Source organism: Eptatretus burgeri, chromosome 2 (genome assembly GCF_056783735.1).
Source record: "Eptatretus burgeri isolate ZD-2024b chromosome 2, Ebu_testis_v1, whole genome shotgun sequence".
Taxonomy (NCBI): Eukaryota; Metazoa; Chordata; class Myxini; order Myxiniformes; family Myxinidae; genus Eptatretus; species Eptatretus burgeri.
Window position 1 is genome coordinate 153,398,872 of NC_140962.1, and position 21,093 is coordinate 153,419,964.

The window sequence follows — 21,093 nt, forward strand, 5'->3', positions numbered from 1 at the left end:
CGAGCACCACACATCGATAAAATTAACGTGTACTCTTACCCTTCATATCCAAAGACGGCTGCTCACAGGAAATGTGCAAACCACGTGGTCAATTTGTTTGTCGCGCAGAAGCTGCTGCCCAGACATCGACCGCACTCTAAGGTAGCAAGCAGGTGCCAAGGAACCTCCAAGGAGGACCAGATCACTTGCTACCCACGGCACACGCAGGAATTGGTTACCTGTTCAGGGTTGCGGCGATAACTCGCCTACTCTTCACTAAGGACACCGTGAGATCTTTAACGCCCACCAACTCATGCTGACAGAAGGGACACCCAGTTCAACGTCCATCAGAGGGACGGTGCTCTGATGCCTCATCCTGCAAGGAAAACACAAGTATGACAAAGGATGAGAGTTTACCGCCGTGTTGAGATTCTAACCCAGGCTCGAGAGCTCAAATTATGAGCGTGTGCATGTCTCGATGTTATACTACCGGATGACACACTTGGCCGGAAAATAAGAAATTATCAGTGCAAGTCGACGTCAAGTAATCCTCTCTGGCAAAATAACACTTGCTTACATCATTACGTCACAATGCCATTACATCATCGAAGCTCGACTCATCATTACATCGTTACGCGGAAGGTTGACGGAGGTTATGTTCTCACCCCCATGTGTCTCGTCTGTGAGCACGATATCTCAAAGGGTTGTGGACGGATTCGGACGAAACTTGGTGGACGTGTTGGGTGTATGACGAGGAAGAATTGACCGGTTTGGTGAAGATCTGGATCCGGATCTGAGAATTTTTGGAAGTGATTCTTCACATTTGAGAGATGGGGCCAAAAATGATATATATCATGATATCTGAAAAAGTTATGGATGGATTATGACAAAGCTCGGTGGATGAGTTGGAGAGGTGACAAGAACAAGCCGATTCGATTTTAGTTCAGGTCAGAATCCAGATCCGGCCTCTCAGTGGGAAACAAAATGTAAACCAATCAGCCTGGCGGAGGTATGTGCTATACCGAGTGCAGTTCTAGTTTCTCATGAGACACAATAAAGCAGTTTTTGTTCTTAGTTCGACACCTCACACTCTTCATGGATTCGTCTTCTTAGCTCGCACCTGTGTCTGAGCACCCATGATCACATCTGACATGTAATTAAAGAGATCATATCTCACATTGTGGAATGGACGCTGAACTTGCAGAGCTTTAAATCTGATTTTAGAGGGAACTCGATCTCATCCATCGTCAGTGGAGGAACAAATTCTGAACCATGATGACTCTCATCCTTGCTCTCTTCCAGAAGCGAACGTTGGTGGAGGGGCACAATCTGAGCCGTGATGACCCTCATCCTCACTGTCCTTATTGGCAGGTCCTTGACGGTGGAAACTAGAGGGGCACAATCTGAGCCGTGATGACTCTCATCTTCACTGTCCTTATTGGCAGGTCCTCGACGGTGGAGACTGGAGGGGCATAATCTGAGCCGTGATGACTCTCATCCTCACTGTCCTTGGCGAAGTCCTCGTCGGTGGAACTGGAGGGGCACAATCTGAGCCGTGATGACCCTCATTCTCACTGTCCTTCGTGGCCAGGTCCTTGATGGTGGAAACTGGAGGGGCACAATCAGAGCCGTGATGACTCTCATCCTCACTATCCTTATTGGCACGTTCTCGAAGGTTGAAACAGGAGAGCACAATCTGAGCCATGATGAATCTCATCCTCACTGTCCTTATTGGCAGGTCCTCAATGGTTGATACTGGAGGGGCACAATCTGAGTTGTGATGACTCTCATCCTCACTGTCCTTATTGGCAGGTCCTTGACGGTGGAAACTAGAGGGGCACAATCTGAGCCGTGATGACTCTCATCTTCACTGTCCTTATTGGCAGGTCCTCGACGGTGGAGACTGGAGGGGCATAATCTGAGCCGTGATGACTCTCATCCTCACTGTCCTTGGCGAAGTCCTCGTCGGTGGAACTGGAGGGGCACAATCTGAGCCGTGATGACCCTCATTCTCACTGTCCTTCGTGGCCAGGTCCTTGATGGTGGAAACTGGAGGGGCACAATCAGAGCCGTGATGACTCTCATCCTCACTATCCTTATTAGCAGGTTCTCGAAGGTTGAAACAGGAGAGCACAATCTGAGCCATGATGAATCTCATCCTCACTGTCCTTATTGGCAGGTCCTCAATGGTTGATACTGGAGGGGCACAATCTGAGCCGTGATGACTCTCATCCTCACTGTCCTTAGTGGCCAGGTCCTCGTCGGTGGAGACTGGAGGGGCACAATCTGAGCCGTGATTACTCTCATCCTCACTGTCCTTAGTGGCCAGGTCCTCGTCGCTGGAGACTGGAGGTGCACAATCTGAGCCGTGATGACTCTCATCCTCACTGTCCTTAGTGGCCAAGTAAGTCCTCGAAGGTTGATACTGGAGAGCACAATCTGAGCCATGATGACCCTCATCCTCACTGTTCTTCGTGGCCATGTCCTCGTCAGTGGACAGGCACATGCTGATCCTTCGTGAGTGTAACACTTACTGTCCTTCCAAAGTGAACATTGGTGGAGGAACAAATTCTGGACCTTGATGAGTCTCATTCACACTGTCCTCCAGAAGTGAACGTTGTCGTCAATGTGCAGGGGCACATTCTAACCCTCGAACCGACTAAACCTTGAAAGAGAACACTATTGAAAAAAACAAGAAGCCTTTGGTACGACTGCCGGGGTTTGAACCTCCAACCTCCCAGACTGAGAGCAGACACTCCATCTGCATGGTCGTGCCTTTGTCCGTCGTCTCGAAACACCATCAGACATCTCAATGTTGTTCCGATTTTCTTACACTCTCTTCCTCAGGAGTGGTCAAAGGCACACTCTGATATGTCTGGCAGTTTCTGTCACGTGATGGTTAAATTATTTTGGGGGACTGGTGGGGGAAATCACGTGCGGACTGCATTATGTCACGTGTATAAAAGTGCCGACAGTTCAGACGACTCACCATCATGCAGGTCCCATCCGTCCTCCTCAGGACCAACCAGGTGCTGGTCCTCCCCAGGACCAACCAGGTGCTCGTCTTCCTCAGGACCAACCAGGTGCTCGTCTTCCTCAGGACCAACCAGGTGCTCGTCTTCCTCAGGACCAACCAGGTGCTCGTCTTCCTCAGGACCAACCAGGTGCTCGTCCTCCTCAGGACCAACCAGGTGCTCGTCCTCCTCAGGACCAACCAGGTGCTCGTCCTCCTCAGGACCAACCAGGTGCTCGTCCTCCTCAGGACCAACCAGGTGCTCGTCCTCTCCCTCCATCCGCACGACTTCAGCAGGTCCTCCCACCTCCTCAACATCCTCACCACGTCCGGCCACCACAGTCCGTTCTGATCCTCGCCCCGCACGGCAAGACTCCATGTACCGACAGAGCTCGACGTACATGGTGAATGTGAACTTTCGTGCGGACAAAGCACGGAATCGAACCCTCACCGTCGAAGGCTCGGCCCGCGCACAGAGAGCTCCGAGGATCTCGATCCCGAGACCCGTAACGGCGGCTCGGAGAGATTCCTCCGATAGACCCTGGATCTCCAGCCACGTCGGGACGGGACCGGGTCCACCACGATCTCCCCTGGAGTCCATCATCTCTCAGCAGTCACCAAATCTTCCGATAAAAATTTTTTTTAATGTAAATGTAATTTAATTTTCCTTTCTTGATTTGTTCACGTTTTACTGATCGTTTCGCCGATTTAACGTCGCGTACAACGTGATACCCGTTACAAGCGATCGAGTTTCCACGTCACCAAACCGGATATCCGGGTCGGCGCACGTGTCCACGACCCTCGAGTGAACCACTGAAAACGCAAGAGGGTTTCATCGACGAGACACGTGACTAAGCCGGACACGAACAGCACTCAGAGGCACAAATAATATAATCCGTCGCTAATTATATATATATATATATTCTAAAAAAAAAAAAAAAATTTAAATGCTGACACGTGACACGTACTTGGTACCGTCGATTTATTACGTACGATCAGCTGCGGATTAACGCAAGGCCCGTGCCAGGCTTCCACGCTCAACGATGGCCCCAAAGAGCAAAACACATTTCCTGTTAAAATGTTCGATACCAGATCGACCACAATAAATCTGTACATATTGTTACGAATCTTTCTCGTTACATTTTTGCAATACCCAACGCCAACAAATCAATTCTTCACCTCTTCGCACCATCGACCCTATTGCCCACATGCGTTCGACCACGGACGTGGCGGGAGTTTTCCTCACCTCAGAACACCAACTCCGCCCAGGAAAGGAGGGGGTTCTCCCCTGTCCAATCACGGATAGTCAACACATCACCTCAGCAAACCCTGTCCAATCAGGGTAAAGATTACCTCAGAGGACTGATCACCCCACGAAACCCTGTCCAATCAGGATAAAGATTACTTCAGAGGACCAATCACCCCACGAAACCCTGTCCAATGAGGATAAAGATTACCTCAGAGGACCGATCACCCCACGAAACCCTGTCCAATCAGGGTAAAGATTACCTCAGAGGACCGATCACCCCACGAAACCCTATCCAATGAGGATAAAGATTACCTCAGAGGACCGATCACCCCACGAAACCCTGTCCAATCAGGATAAAGATTACCTCAGAGGACCGATCACCCCACGAAACCCTGTCCAATCAGGATAACGATTACCTCAGAGGACGATCACCCCACGAAACCCTGTCCAGTCAGGGCAAAGATTACCTCAGAGGACGATCACCCCACGAAACCCTGTCCAATCAGGATAACGATTACCTCAGAGGACCGATCACCCCACGAAACCCTGTCCAATCAGGGTAAAGATTACCTCAGAGGACCGATCACCCCACGAAACCCTGTCCAATCAGGGTAAAGATTACCTCAGAGGACCGATCACCACACGAAACCCTGTCCAATCAGGGTAAAGATTACCTCAGAGGACGATCACCCCACGAAACCCTGTCCAATCAGGGTAAAGATTACCTCAGAGGACCGATCACCCCACCAAACCCTGTCCAATCAGGGTAAAGATTACCTCAGAGGACCGATCACCCCACGAAACCCTGTCCAGTCAGGGCAAAGATTACCTCAGAGGACGATCACCCCACGAAACCCTGTCCAATCAGGGTAAAGATTACCTCAGAGGTCCGATCACCCCACGAAACCCTGTCCAATCAGGGTAAAGATTACCTCAGAGGACCGATCACCCCACGAAACCCTGTTCAATCAGGATAACGATTACCTCAGAGGTCCGATCACCCCACGAAACCCTGTCCAATCAGGATAAAGATTACCTCAGAGGTCCGATCACCCCACGAAACCCTGTCCAATCAGGGTAAAGATTACCTCAGAGGTCCGATCACCCCACGAAACCCTGTCCAATCAGGTTAAAGATTACCTCAGACGACCGATCACCCCACGAAACCCTGTTCAATCAGGATAACGATTACCTCAGAGGACCGATCACCCCACGAAACCCTGTCCAATCAGGATAAAGATTACCTCAGAGGACCGATCACCCCACGAAACCCTGTCCAATGAGGATAAAGATTACCTCAGAGGACCGATCACCCCACGAAACCCTGTCCAATCAGGGTAAAGATTACCTCAGAGGACCGATCACCCCACGAAACCCTGTCCAATGAGGATAAAGATTACCTCACAGGACCGATCACCCCACGAAACCCTGTCCAATCAGGATAAAGATTACCTCAGAGGTCCGATCACCCCACGAAACCCTGTCCAATCAGGATAAAGATTACCTCAGAGGTCCGATCACCCCACGAAACCCTGTCCAATCAGGGTAAAGATTACCTCAGAGGACCGATCACCCCACGAAACCCTGTCCAATCAAGGTAAAGATTACCTCAGAGGACGATCACCCCACGAAACCCTGTCCAATCAGGATAACGATTACCTCAGAGGACGATCACCCCACGAAACCCTGTCCAATGAGGATAAAGATTACCTCAGAGGTCCGATCACCCCACGAAACCCTGTCCAATCAGGATAAAGATTACCTCAGAGGTCCGATCACCCCACGAAACCCTGTCCAATCAGGGTAAAGATTACCTCAGAGGACCGATCACCCCACGAAACCCTGTCCAATCAAGGTAAAGATTACCTCAGAGGACGATCACCCCACGAAACCCTGTCCAATCAGGATAACGATTACCTCAGAGGACGATCACCCCACGAAACCCTGTCCAATGAGGATAAAGATTACCTCAGAGGTCCGATCACCCCACGAAACCCTGTCCAATCAGGGTAAAGATTACCTCAGAGGACCGATCACCCCACGAAACCCTGTCCAATCAAGGTAAAGATTACCTCAGAGGACGATCACCCCACGAAACCCTGTCCAATCAGGGTAAAGATTACCTCAGAGGACCGATCACCCCACGAAACCCTGTCCAATGAGGATAAAGATTACCTCAGAGGACCGATCACCCCACGAAACCCTGTCCAATCAGGATAAAGATTACCTCAGAGGTCCGATCACCCCACGAAACCCTGTCCAATCAGGGTAAAGATTACCTCAGAGGACCGATCACCCCACGAAACCCTGTCCAATCAAGGTAAAGATTACCTCAGAGGACGATCACCCCACGAAACCCTGTCCAATCAGGATAACGATTACCTCAGAGGACGATCACCCCACGAAACCCTGTCCAATGAGGATAAAGATTACCTCAGAGGACCGATCACCCCACGAAACCCTGTTCAATCAGGATAACGATTACCTCAGAGGACCGATCACCCCACGAAACCCTGTCCAGTCAGGATAAAGATTACCTCAGAGGACCGATCACCCCACGAAACCCTGTCCAATCAGGTTAAAGATTACCTCAGACGACCGATCACCACACGAAACCCTGTCCAATCAGGAAAACGATTACCTCAGAGGACCGATCACCCCACGAAACCCTGTCCAGTCTGGATAAAGATTACCTCAGAGGACCGATCATCCCACCCCGCCCGGGGGAGGGATAAGAATCGCCGGGCTCTCCTGAGTGTTCACTGGAGTTGGGTTGGAATTGTCGGAGAAGAAAGGGGTATCGTCCGTGGTCGTCGTTGCCGTGTCTCAAGCTGGTCTTCTGACGATTCCACAGCCGTCGACTTCCATCTCTCATTTTGTCGAGCAATAACCAGGAGTCAGAGCCGGAATCTCCGCTGGCCCTCTGTGAGGAGCGACCCTGGCCCCCACATGGACCCCGATATTCCGTGTCTGGGCTCGCCGACGACCCTGAGTTTCACACCTGCAGTCGTGGGCCAAACCGCACGAGGCGGCCAGGTACCGACCAAACTCTGACCTCCAGCCTGTCTATCCCCCTTGGCTGCGAGGGTCGAAATAAAGACAATCCGGGTCCATTTTCTTTTGGTGTGTGTGTGTGTGTGTGTGTGTGTGTGTGTGTGTGTGTGTGTGTGTGTGTGTGTGTGTGTGTGTGTGTGTGTGTGTGTGTGTGTGTGTGTGTGTGTGTGGTGGCGCCGTCCTGTAAGTAGAAATTGTATAAGTGTTGAGTGCTCATTGTACATTGCCTGTATAGTCGTGATTAAGTTTACTCTGTGTCTCCCTTCCCGATTATTGTAAAGAAACCCCTGTTAAATGTTCCAGTTCGTTGCCTGTCGTTTCTACCATTGACCCAGCACGGTCCGGGCTTGAGAGTTAGAGAGGCCGCTTGTGCTGTAAATAGATATTTGGACCGGCGCGACTTTGGTAATTTCCGCTCGGTTACGCCGGATCCGAGTCGGTAACAGCGACTCCATTCGGACAAAGCCAGCTGAGGGTGTGGCTTCCACGGTAGTTGGATGGCGTGAGTACTTAGGTAAATTGGAATAGACAAGTGGACCCAACCTCACGCCGTCTAAATATTGGCGACTACGGTCCTTTAAGCGACCCGTTGACTCCGGAGTTATCCGGGGTGACAACCTTCGATTCCGGGTGTTCGGTGGGAAACGGCCCTACTGCTCTATCTTGCAGTCATTCCTCGCCACCAACCCCCAGCCCACAACAATATTATGTCTCCAGTTACAAGTTACCGTTCGGGGTATTTCGGGCCTGGTTTCGGCTTCATACTGTTGCGGCGTTCTCTGTACTCGAGCACTGCATGACCGTCGAGTCTCGTTGGAGGTTCGAAAACGATACTTGATGTAGTACAATTATTTATTGAAAAAGAATGACCACACTGTGGTCATACACCTGCGACAAAATCCGGTCATGGGCCGATTGGGAAACACGCATTTACAGTGCTATTAAAGCACTGACTCACAGCTCTCATCCATGTCAGCCTCCGCCACGGTTATATTCGAATGAGCTGATTCGTCACAAGGTCACGGGCCGATTGGGAAACACGCATTTAAAGCATTGACTCACACCTCTCATCCATGTCAGCCTCCGCCACAGTTATATTCGAACGAGCTGATTCGTCACATGGTCACGGATGTTTAACAACAATATGGGGCCTTTTAAAAACTCCGTAACGCTATTTTTATTTTTTCGTAATGTATGTAAACTAATTAACGAAACTAGATGGTATTCATAGAATACATACCCCGTGCAGTCTTGAGAAGGACTTTGTGCGAGCCAACTCTTTTGTCACCTAACCAACTCGTCCACAACTTCTTGAGATATCGTGATATATTTAGTCTTTAACCCTATCTGCCAATTTTAGAAATCAGGCCGATGTTGACATTTTGACCTCAAAAATAATTGGTAGTTGAATGGAATGACCTGATGTGCAAATCCTCTTCAAATTTCAAGTCAATCGGACAAAAAAAATGACTTTAAGAAGTTTTGCCTTTGTTGACCTTTTGGCCGATGTTGACCTCAAAAATAATTTTTGGTTGAATGAAGTGAAATGATATGAAAATATGCCTGGTGGTTAATGGTTAGGGTGGTGGGCTTGGGATCCTCAGATCTTGAGTTCAAATCCTGCTTGGCTGTTGAATTAATACCAGGTGGGGTTGACTCAGCCTGTCACCTTTCTGAGGTCGGCAAAATGAGTGCCAGCTTGCTGGTATCCTGTGTCGAAGTGGTGACCAGTCCAGGATTGTGTCCAATAGCCAAGGAGACTGCTTCGGCAGCATCAATGCTCTGCAGAGAGTATGGTCCCAATGGATGGATGGATGGGTGGGCTTGGGATCCTAGGGTCCTGAGTTCAAATCCTACTTGGCTGTTGAATTAATACCAGGTGGGGTTGACTCAGCCTGTCATCGGCAAAATGAGTACCAGCTTGCTGGGATGATTGAGCCATTCAAGTATCCTGTGTCGGAGTGGCGAACTGTCCAGGATTGTGCCCAATAGCCCAGAAGACTGCTTCGGCAGCACCGACGCTCTGTACAGAGTGTGGTCCCAATGGATTTGGATGTGAAAATCCCGTTCAAATTTCAACTCGGTCGGATGAAAATTGACAATTTTAGAAAATTTGGCCTATGTTGATCTTTTGGTCGAGGTTGACCTCAAAAACAGTTGGTGGTATTCAGTGATCAGATATGCAAATCCTCTTCAAATTTCTCGTCGATAGGACGAAAATTGAGGATTTCAGAAAATTGGCCGATGTTGACCTCTGGCATATGTTGACCTCAAAAGTGATCACTATATCACACGGTCCTTTGGTAAAGTTTCAATTTCTTCTGCTGAACGGTTTTCGATGTCCACTCAAGAAAACGCGGGCATGTACGACGTACGTTTACAATCGCTTAACCACACTTTTCGCTTCATGAGCGCAGCGTAACAATCGCAAGTCTGTCGGGAATTTGTTATTTTTTACAAACTCATGTTCCAATATGCAAATGACATGCAGCGTCATTTGTCATATTGTAGTTTCCATTAGATCAGCGGTACCTAAAGTGGGAGCTCAAAGAGAAAGGTGACACAAACAAAGGAGGCTAAAGGAGTTGTTTTGTTAAAAAAGATACCAACTGTAAACCAATACTTCAAGGAGAAACGACAGAGGATGACGACACAGCTTTGGGTTCGCAGACATGGCTGCTGGAAATGTAGAATAAGCGGCTTAACCACTCAAGCAAGCACTCCAACAAAACGGTTGATAAGGAATGGCTGGCATGCAAAGCGATAGCAAGCTGATTGATAATGGAACACCTTAAGACTGTACGGCTTTGCGATCATGGTGACTCAAAAAAACAAAGGAGACCGAGTTTAATTCATGTGTGTATTCAAGAAAAGGGGGAGGGAGAACAGGGAACATACAAGCATTTCATATACAAACTGATTCACAATTGCCGAAATACGCGCTCCAGGTTTCGTATGGAAGGAAGAGCCTAAAATAAACGAATCCTTCATGGGCTCTCAAACACACCACAGTAGATGGACCAGAAGAGCAAGATGGAAATACTAGCTACGGGCCGAACGGGCACCGTGAGGTTCTTTATCGAGTTAACGCCTCTGCAGCCCGGTGAGGAAGGTTCAGCACGTGCAAAACCGATGTGGTCACCGTTCTCGTGCAGGTGAAAGGTAGAAAAGGTGATTGTGCCGGTCCCACAGTTTGGCTCTGGTTGGTGCATGTACTGGGCTGGTTACCCATTGAACAACGATGTGACCACTGGACAACTAGCTCATGCAATCAAGCAGTGTCCATAAGTGAGTAAAGTGAGTCAGTCAGGAAACACTTAAATCATTATCGCTTGAACCAAACACACAATTTTGATGAAACTTGGCCACAAGCTTCATATCTAATGCTGAACGAAGATGTGTTCACCGCATCAAAATCTGTACTCATTATGTGGGTCTACAGGGTGGGGTGGGGGGGGGTTAACCACACCCAAAATAGATGTTTTTCCTCTTCTCTGAAATTACACACATGATTTCAATGAAACTTGACCACAACCTTCATCACCCATGATGTACCAAATTTGTTCACGGCATTAAAAAAAACAAAATCATGGTCTAGGAGGGTCTGTGGGGGGTTTAAACCCCCAAAATAGGCATTTGCTCTCCTCTGAAACTGCACATGATTTCGATGAAACTTGACCACAACTTTCATCACCCGTGATGTGCCAAAGTTTGTTCATGGAATTTAAAAAAAAAAAATCAGGGTCTGCGGGGGTCTGTGGGGGTTGAGTGACCGTTGCTCCTGATCCAGGTGAGCTTCAAGACAGGTGGTGCTATTTTTGTGAATGTACCCAGTTCATCGCGTCCTTTCCTCCATTGATCCAGCATAGTCCACATGTAGTGTTAGCCGGGAAGTTCTACCTCACGTGATTTGCTCGTTAGCCAGTGCACACTCACAGTATCGCTTGGCAGTAATCTGGGTGTGCGTTGAGGGCATGGAACTTGCTTGGTGCGGCCGTACAAAGGTAAGGTAACCACGCAAAGTTGTGAGACCCCGCCAACATTGGCAGTACCAATCGGCATTCGTGGTTGCCTTACAACTCACCGGGCCGTGGAGTTATCCTTGATTGGTGGCCTTAGGACCAGGAGTTCGGGAGGAACTCGAGTACTTCCCCTCATGGCGAACCTCCAACCCAGACCGTAACAATATATAATTCAACTGAAACAAAATAAGTTTTAAAGGGCGGAGGGGAAAACAAAGAAACATTGAATTGGAAGTTTAACACCATTGATGCATTTGGGATACGCTGTCTTTCACATCACCTTATTTAACAAGCTAAATTAGTTCTTCATGCCTGTTGTTTGTGTCCTTAATGAGACTAAAAAAAACCAAGTTTCCTGTTTGGAATTATTAAAAAAAAAATTTTTGACTGAAAGGCAGATAGACTGAAATAATTCAATGCCGACTGACAAGGAAAGACTGAAGCAATTTCTTTACCGCGCTGTGCGCATTCTTTATTTCAAAGAAAACAAAACAACAGTAAACAACTAAAAATCTAAGAGATGACATTTACAAAGGGAGGTACATCATGTCCAATAATAACAGAAAAGGTAATGGCGGAAAAGTTTATGCCTAGATATTCATGTACTACCTGTAATATTTTCTGCCCCCATTAACCCTCCCCAAATTAATCTCTCCAACTTACAGGCTTCCATCTTTCTTTACCTCTCGAGCCTCCTCTTCCCTTTCCTTCATTCCAGAGCTTGTTGGGTCTGCCTAATGCTCCACATTCAGAAAGTTGCCTTTCCACAATCCATCACGTCCACCTTCCATGCACCTATATTATTAATACAAAAAGAAATCTCCTGTCGCACTCTGATACAACTGAGTGGCCATTACCTCATGTGAATTTTGATATGCCTATGATAGCTCGCCGCCTGAACGAATGCCTTGCCACACACACTACAGGAATACGGTTTTTCCCCCGTGTGGATCCGCATGTGCTGTCGGAGGGTCGACGAAACGGAGAAGCTCTTCGTGCATACTGTGCATGTGTACGGGCGCTCTCCGGTGTGAATTCTCATGTGTTTCTTACAGCTCGATGACTGACTGAACGCCTTGCTGCACACGCTGCATATATACGGCATCTCGCCCGTGTGTGTGGTCAAGTGCCTTTTCAAAGTCGATCGATCCGAAAAGCTCTTTGCGCAAACATTGCAGATGTGCGGTCGCTCTCCGGTGTGAATCCGCATGTGTACCTGACACTGAGATAACTCGACGAACGCCTTACCACAAACGGTGCAAACATACGGGCGCTCCCCGGTGTGAATTCGCATGTGCGCTTGACAAGCCGCTGACTGATTGAATGCCTTTTCACATACGAGACAGGTAAACGGTCTCTCTCCCGTGTGGATCCGAGTATGCGTCGTGAAGTTGGTCTTATTTTGCGTCTTGAAAGGACAATCGGGGCATTTGTACTTTTTATCACTGGCACCGGGTCGGTGCCTCTTCATGTGAATCTTCAAACCGGCCTTGGTGGCGAAGCTGTGAGAGCACGTAGTGCAAGGGAACTTGATGAGGAGTTCCATCTCTGCCCCTGTGAAGATGACCAAGACAAATCAAAGTCAGTTCTCAACACTTCCTGAATCGGAAAACAAAGCTTTTAGGTTCACAGTGAATAGATATTGAATTTTCATAATGGAAGTCAAGGTTAAGAACCACGATAGTTACGATTATCATCAGTCATTATAAACTTGCACAATATCGGGCTTGACAGAAACAACGAGCAAGCTGAGCATGTAAAAGGCGGAAATGTTAAAGACATAAGATAACAAAAGCAAAAAGGATAGACCAGAAACTCCTTTATTTCAGAGATATACAAGAAAGTGGAGTTCCCTAAAGCAGTGTTTTGGGCCCAGTCTTGTTCCTTATCTACTCGACATAAAAGACCTCTCTGATGCTCGGGGGGGAAAAAAAACTTTTCTTCCTTTTTGTAGATGACTCCACACTGTCGTACAATACCCCAATCCCTCTGCTATCTGCAGACAGCAGCTACTTATCTCTCTGCTGATCTGGAAATCATTAGACACTGGTCTGATAAATGGAACATGTTCTTCAACACCAGAAATTCTCACAGTCTCACCCCATCGCTCTGGGAGGATCATCAAATGAACCCTCCCATTTCATATTTCAATCTTCTAGGCATTGAACTTCTCGGCCTTAGCATCAGCCATGACCTTTCCTGGGCTGACCACACAGCAAAGCTCCAAAGCCAGCCACAGACATCCTCCGTCAATACAAGTCATTAAATGGAAAATCAGAGCCACTCAGCCTAAAGCCCTTTGTTTGTACAGCAATGGAGTGTTGCTATTCACAATGGGCTGGTGCCACAGCATCTCATCTGTCCCTCCTGGGTTCTGTGGAATCGAAAGCTTTCAGAATTATTGGAATCTCCCATGATGAGGCTGAGGCATGAAGCCTGTTGCTTTCACACCACAGGCAAGCAGATCATCTCTCTTTTCTTTTGACCGTCTCTTCTTCAATATTACTCCCTCTGCTCAATCAGTCCCCCAACCCTCCCAATCTACTCCAGGATGCATGCGTTCTTCCACTATCCCCCTTCCAGTTAGGCTTTGAAAATCTAGGATGACTGCACGGTGCACACCTCAACTCTTTTATTCCTCGCTTCTCCCATCCAAAGGCTGTTTGGTCTCACTCTTACCTCCAGGGCTTCAAAGCAAGCTGTGCACCACCCTCTCATGTCACCCTCAATTCTGAGTAGCTTGCAAGCTGCTGGGACCACTGATGTACTCCCCCCAACCACAACTCCTTACCCGGAAAAATATCAAAAGGTCAAGGGCTTTATTTTCTAGAGCTTCATTATTAGCCGTAACCTGCCTTTAATGGACAATGTCTCCCCACAATGGACTTGAAGGCCAGTCGTTGTGTCTGGATATGCTCCGCAAAGCAAAATCCATCACATGATGTGCGCAGCTCATTATAGTGTACAAGGACTTAAATTTGAATGCCTGATTCATATGGTACATGGAACACCAGCCCAAATAGGGGAGAGAAAAGCCATACATGGAGTATGATCCCCACAATGGGCTGTTCTTCTTCGTCTTTCGTATGCAGCGCATGGCTGAAAGTACCATTGTTAGCCAGGAGTGTGGCTGTGCTGCTAAGGTATCACCCCCACCTCCCCCCCCCGTAGGTTAAGGCAAGAAACTTGGAATTTGGCCAGAGTGCCGGCGATAGCTCACAGACTCTTTGCGAAGGACACCGTGGGATCTTCAACGTCCACCAACTAATGCTGGCAGACGGGACGCCCAGTTTAACATCCATCCAAGGGATGGCACACACATTGATGTCTCACTCTGCTTGCGAGACAGCAGGATGACAGTTTCTAACTGGGAGATTCAAACCCAGGCATGACAGCTAATAGGAGAGTCTGCATGCCTCTATGGAAGGCCATCCTAGTCCCCCCTCCCCCCCCCCCCGCCTTCAATTGGGCTGTTGAAACAGCTTCTCATATTCTTGCCCTGAGAAGGTTAGGTCCAGGGCTTTTCAACTTACTCAGCAGGAGGCCTGGTTAATGGGTTTGATTCTCACCCACTGCAGACTGGCTAGTACACCGATTTTTTTTTTTCGAATGCCTCACTCCACCCACTTCTGGCCTCATTCCTTCGATCCATCCATCCATCCCCAACCGTGCCCAAGTTGCGTGAGTTTTACCTGGTTACCCTGTCAAAAAAGATATGACATATTATTCTGACAGCAAACTCACTGTGGTATAAGAATTAAATTTGGGCAGCAAAGCAACAGCAAAGCAATTGGGCAGCAAAGCCGTATAATGGAGAGAAAGTGGAGAAGATCCAAACTTGAAGTGCACCAAACGTGAAGTTATTTAAAAATAAAAAACATGGTCTAGGCTCATGGAAGAGTGATGACACAACAAAGGGAACAGCGGGAGAAATGGGAAACATCAACAGCAGGGCGGAGGGAGAATGTAGATGGTGACGGACAAACAAGGGATGCAGGAAATGACGAGGAGTAAGGGAAAACGCAAAGAGTGGACAATATTGATACATAAGCAAATTTTTGGGAAGGATGAGGGGTGGAGTGGGGGGGTGGTTTACCGGGTGTCGAAAATATCATGATTTTGGATGAGGGATGACTTGAGATGGTGCTGAACAGCTGTCTTGAAGACCTGGAAGGAAGAATGAGATTGAAGAGAGTATGGAAGGTGGTTCCACAGGTGGGACAAAAAAAATAGGAATAAATGAGTGGAGGTCAGCAGTGATTCTGGATTTAGGAAGTTTCATGAGGAGAGAGTTGCTGGTGGACTGTGTGCGCCCTGCAGATACCTGGGGAGGGGCAAAGCACGGAGAGGGCAGAGGGTGCAAGTTGAGAAATGAGGTGGAAGATGACAGAGTGAACACCTACCTGTCGGTGATGGCGAAGTGATAGACTCACCTTCATCACGAGACATTCAAATGGTATTGAAGGCCTTTGTTTCCATGGCATCAAGCTGAGAAAGATGTGAGGCAGGGGAGCCAGCCTAGAGGGGAGAGCAGTACTCCATTGAGCTGCGGATGAAATCCTTGGAGGTGGACATGAGCTCAGGTTTGCCAAGGAAGGACTTTTCATGATGGAGGATGCCCAGTCAGCATCTGGCTTTGGAGGCTAACTTTGAAATTTGGCTTGCCCAAGAGCGACCCAAGAGTTTTAGTGACTGCACCTCTTCGAGAGGGTTGGTGAGAAAGTCGTTGGGAGGGTTTGTGGAACGGTCATTTTGGAGAGAGAGCGAGTGTGAGGGATTTCTCCGGATTGAAAAACATATTCCGAGTGTTTGACCAGCTTGTGATTTTGTCAAGGTCTGAGGAGAGGGAAGAGGCTGCTGCCTGTTTGTCTGTCAGAGGGATGAGGGATGTCACAGAAGAGAGTGGAGTCATCAGCAAAGAGATAAAGTGCATTTTCCAGAGTCAGTGAGATCATTGATGAATACTGGGAATAAGATGGGGCCGAGAGCACTGCCAAGTGGTACTCCAGCTTTAACCCTCTAGAGCCCCAGGGGTTATTTTTTTGTTCACCCAGAACATTTTGTGGGCTCTCGAGGGTTAACAAGGAGAGAAGATGAAAGGGTTCCGTTCAGTGCCACACGTCGGCTACGAGAGTGAAGGAAGTCAGGAATTCAAGAATGGAGTTGGCCTTGGATTCCATAGGCAGACAGTTTTGAGAGCAGGACAGGATGCCAGGATGTATCAAAAGCTCGATATGTCAAGAGAGATGGCCCTACTCACATGTCTGACATTGAGGGCTTCCATCCATTGTTAGGAGAGTCAAAGCAGCATGTCCAAGGTAGAGTGACCAGATCTGAATTTGAATTGATGATCTGAGATGAGTCTTTTGGAGAAAAGGAAGGATTTTATGTCAACTGCAATGATGGATTTTATGACCTTGCTGATGACTGGAAGGGGGCTAATTGGTCTGTAGTGAAGGGGATCCGTTTTTGCACCTTTTTAATGTAATACTATGATGTTGGCTGATTTCCCTGCAGATGGAAGATGACCGATGGTAAATGACAGAGTGAGAAGGCAGAAAGAGGTAGTGCAAGAGCAGCAGAGCAGGTTTTTAGGACACATGAGCTGATGCCGTTGAGTCCAGTTGCAGAGTCAGAGTCGAGGGTTGCCAGAAACTTTTCCACATTTTCAGGTGAAAAAAAAACAGAATTCAGGAGAAGTTGGCTACAATTGGGAAAGGGGGGGGGGTAGAGAGAGAGAGGAGAGAGAAGAGAGAGATTAGGGATACAAGATTGTGAAGCAAACACAGAATTGATGCATTCGGCCTTCTCATGAGCGGAGTCGGCTGTGGTGCCATTTGAAGTGAGGGAAGGGATGGAAGGAGAGCATACACCAGAGACAAACTTGACAAGGGGCCACAGAGTTTTAGAGGAGGGAGACAAGTTTGAAAGCTCATTCCTGAGATTGGACAGATGATGTTTCTGGCTCTCCTGAGAGTTGACACAAACTTTTGTGGACTTTGTGGAGTGATCTGAGGTTGTCTTCGCTTGGATTTGCCTTCTAGGAGGAGAATGCAAGTTGTTTTAAAGCAACAGCCTCACAACAGGATTCAGAATACTCAGAGTGGGAGGATGGGTAAGATAACTGAAGAAGAGATGGGATTAATCGGTGCATAAGAGAGAGCAGGTTTCAGTGGAAGAATTCCCAGGCTGAATTAATATTAGTGGCGGTAGATAAAGGAGACCAGTCTTGAAGTGTGATGGCTGCTCGCATTCCCTGCCAGTTTACTTGAGTGACCTGCCAGACTCGCCTGCGCAAAGGCTGTTCCCCGAGAATGGCCAGAGAGATGTTGACCCCTTCACAAGCACATGATTAGATGACGAGCAAGATACATTGGTGGGGAAGTTGGACCTCACCAAATCCAAGAGGGAAGATTTTCCATTGGGATCAATCTGGGTAGGAAAGTTCACAGATTGAGTCAGTCCCATGAAGTCACAGAAGTCCTTTGCAGAAGTGCCATGGCTGGTGAGAGAAGTACCAACACCCAGCCAATTAGCATGGTGACAACTGAAGTCACCACATATGAGAAAGAGATATATATATATATATATATATATATATATATATATATATATATATATATATATATATATATATATATATATATATATATATATATATATATATATATATATGTATATGTATATGTATATGTATATGTATATGTATATGTATATGTATATGTATATGTATATGTATATGTATATGTATATGTATATATGTTTTTGGAGTCATTATTGTTGGGAGGACGGTAAAACACATAGAGAAACATGAGGTGAGAACAGAGGGTAAGTTGCAGGCAGAGGTATTTCTGGGGTTTGGGAGGTGCAAGAGCAGTACATGGAGAGTGAGAAATGGAGTTTTTTTTTAATATAAAGCATGACTCAGAGGGGGGAAGCTGAGAGGGGCAATGATAAGGTTGTAGTTGAGAGAGGACAGGATTAGGGGAGAGGGGGGCAGAAGTGGGGATGGTACTGGCATGGAGGGGTTTGACACCATGAATGGACGTGAGGGGAAATTTTTGTCATGTGCACACACTCTTTGCAAAATCGATGCCTCAGGATTCCCAGACTGGATAACCTGTGACAGGTATCATAGGTCGGGTGGCGGTGAGAGTGTTTTTGGTAGAAGGCATGGAGGAAAATTCGGCTGCAAGTGAAAGAGGAAGCTGAATGAACTAAGCGTTTTGGAGTGAGGTTTTGGGAAGTAAGCTTGTCAAAGAGAAAAGGAAGAATGAAGGGTTGTTAATGATGGAGTAATAAGGGGAGCAAGGCATTTTAAGATACATTTTGGAAGCGTTATAAAATATATTTTTTTTAATATTGTGAAGAGTTTTTGAAGAAGAGAAATGTTTCATTAAATGTGGGGATGTTGCAAGGAAGGTACAGGAAATTGAGTGTTTTCGAAAAAAGTTTTTTTATTCTTTCTGATGTTGTTGCTGTTGGTCGTTGGGATTTTTTTCCTGAATGTTTGTTTTTTTCTGGATGAAGGTCAGGTCAGGTTAGGTAAGGTCAGGTATGGGAGCATGCGCCGGAGCAGCGCATCACTGCGTCCACTTTCCGCCGGCACTCCAAGAGCCTCCGTATGGCCATCCCCCAGATAGATGCCTGGCCCATCCCCATCTCCTTGAGATGTCGATCAACCACGAGGCACGTGGTTGGCTCGTTGGCATCCTCCACTTGTGAGGCTCCCTCGCTGAGAGAATTTGGTGAGCAGGGTTAGCATCAGGAAAACAAGTCACATGTCCATGTAGCCGCAGCTGACACTCACAGACTATGCAGGTAACAAATGTCATTTGAGTCTCTCTCAGCAACCGCTCGTTGGACACAAAGTCTGACCAGCGATAGCCAAGGATTCTCCGAAGAGACCTGGTACCAAAGGAATCAAGTCTCCATCTCAGATCCCTGGTCAGAGTCCAAGTCTCACATCCATAGAGCAAGACTGGAAGCACCAAGGACCTCAAGACTTGGATTTCCATCTTCCTGCACAGGTACCAACAGCACCACACCCCATAATCCAGTGAATCCATGACTCCCCAGGCCTGACCCAGACATCTGTTTACCTCTGGCTCACAGCCAGCGGAGATATGAATATCACCACCAAGGTAAGTGAATCTCTCCGTGACCTCTACATCCTCACCATAAACAGGTACAGACAAGATGTCATTGAAAGACTGGATCTTAGTTTTGACCCAGGAAACCCATAATCCCAGTGGCTCCGAACCCTCATTCAGCACCTCGAGGGCCCCCAAAAGGATATCCAGTCTCGGCAAAGATGACTGCATCATCTGCAAAATCAAGGTCAGAGATCTTGATATTCCCAAATGATGCACCACAGCTTGATCTCTCCAACATCCTCCCCAGAATCCAGTCCATATAAGTGCTGAAAAGTGTGGGGTCCAGTACATACCCCTGACAAACTCCAGTAACAACTGTCTAACTATAATTATAGTAACAACTATAACAATGAGGATACGGTCAATCGTTGACCTCTTTAGTGTAAAGCCTGACTGCTCTAGGCGCTGGCGCTCAAGCAGATGGTGGCAAATCCTATCAAGAATTATCCGAGTAAAGGCCTGACCCGGCACCGAGAGCAGCGTCACCCCTCGGTCGTTGTTGCAGTCTTGGTGATCACCCTTCCCTTTCCAGAGAGGGACAACAAGGCCCCTCTTTCAGTCAGCTGGGATGATGCATGTAGTTCTCTGCTCTGCCTGGAACACAGGCAATGACACAAGTACAGCATTTCCACCAACCTTGAGAAGTTCAGTATGGATGCCACAGATCCCAGGAGCCATACCCCATTTCAACAAGTTCACCACAGCCTCTGTCAAGAGCCCACCACTCTCGGCTCTAACTGCAGTTCACCGAGGGACGGGCTTGGAGGAACGCAATGTGTGAATTCCACTGGAAGCAGGACAAGAATCACTTGACCACAGGTGATGTTCTCACCCCTCACACATCGACTTTGTCCACACTCAGCGCACGTCCAGTTTTATGTGTCAACTCCCTGAACAGCTCAGCTCTGACATTCAGCCTGGTCCTGCGACTCTGATCAACGGTATCCAGTGTCCCATGAGAGACAAAATACTTCTTCACCCTCTGGTGAGTTCCAAGACATCCACCGGCAACATCAAAGATGGTGGTCTTGAAGGCACTCCACAACTCTTCAGGGTTCCCGAAAGCACCTCGACCTCCCAAAACCCCACTCCGCCTGTTCGCAAACTTCTCAACTACTCTCTCATCCATGAGCTTGCCAACATCCAGCCAAGGCTGGGATGGTACCATTCTCCCAGATTTAAGTTGCAACTTCAGAGTTGCTACCACAAGCCTGTGGTCGGTATTGAGGAACTGAGCAGTCTGGTAGACCCTGCAGTTCTGGATCATCCTCCAGCGACCATCAACAAGCACATGGTCAATCTCCTTTGCCACACCACTCGCGTTAGAAGAGCAAGTCCAACGATGAGTCTGTGGGTGCAGAAACCATGAACCAGCCACCCTCTGTCCATGACTACTTGCAAAAGTCAAGGAACTTAGTGCTATTCTGGTTCACAGTTCCAGACCCATGGGGACCAACATGTCTCATAACCATCCCTATCAGTTCCAGTTGATGCATTGAAATCCCCCAAGACTTGAAGGGTATCTTGCCTGGGGCACTGATCAACCACAGACTCGAGTGTGGCATAGAATGCGTCCTTCATGGTGAGATCACTCGCCTCTATCAGAGCATAAACAGAGAC

General features: G+C 47.8%; 1 protein-coding gene across 1 annotated transcript in view; it reads right to left on the reverse strand.

Annotated features, from left to right (window-relative positions):
* Positions 1–21,093, reverse strand: part of LOC147033601 (uncharacterized) — a 42,930-nt gene that overhangs the window by 3,988 nt on the left and 17,849 nt on the right. The window contains exons 3-5 of the mRNA XM_085851746.1: positions 12,174–12,871; positions 3,760–3,843; positions 2,969–3,596 (exon numbers count right to left, since the gene is read on the reverse strand). Of these exons, the coding sequence (XP_085707872.1) occupies positions 2,969–3,596; positions 3,760–3,843; positions 12,174–12,871 (1,410 nt within the window). The remainder of the gene's footprint in view (positions 1–2,968; positions 3,597–3,759; positions 3,844–12,173; positions 12,872–21,093) is intronic.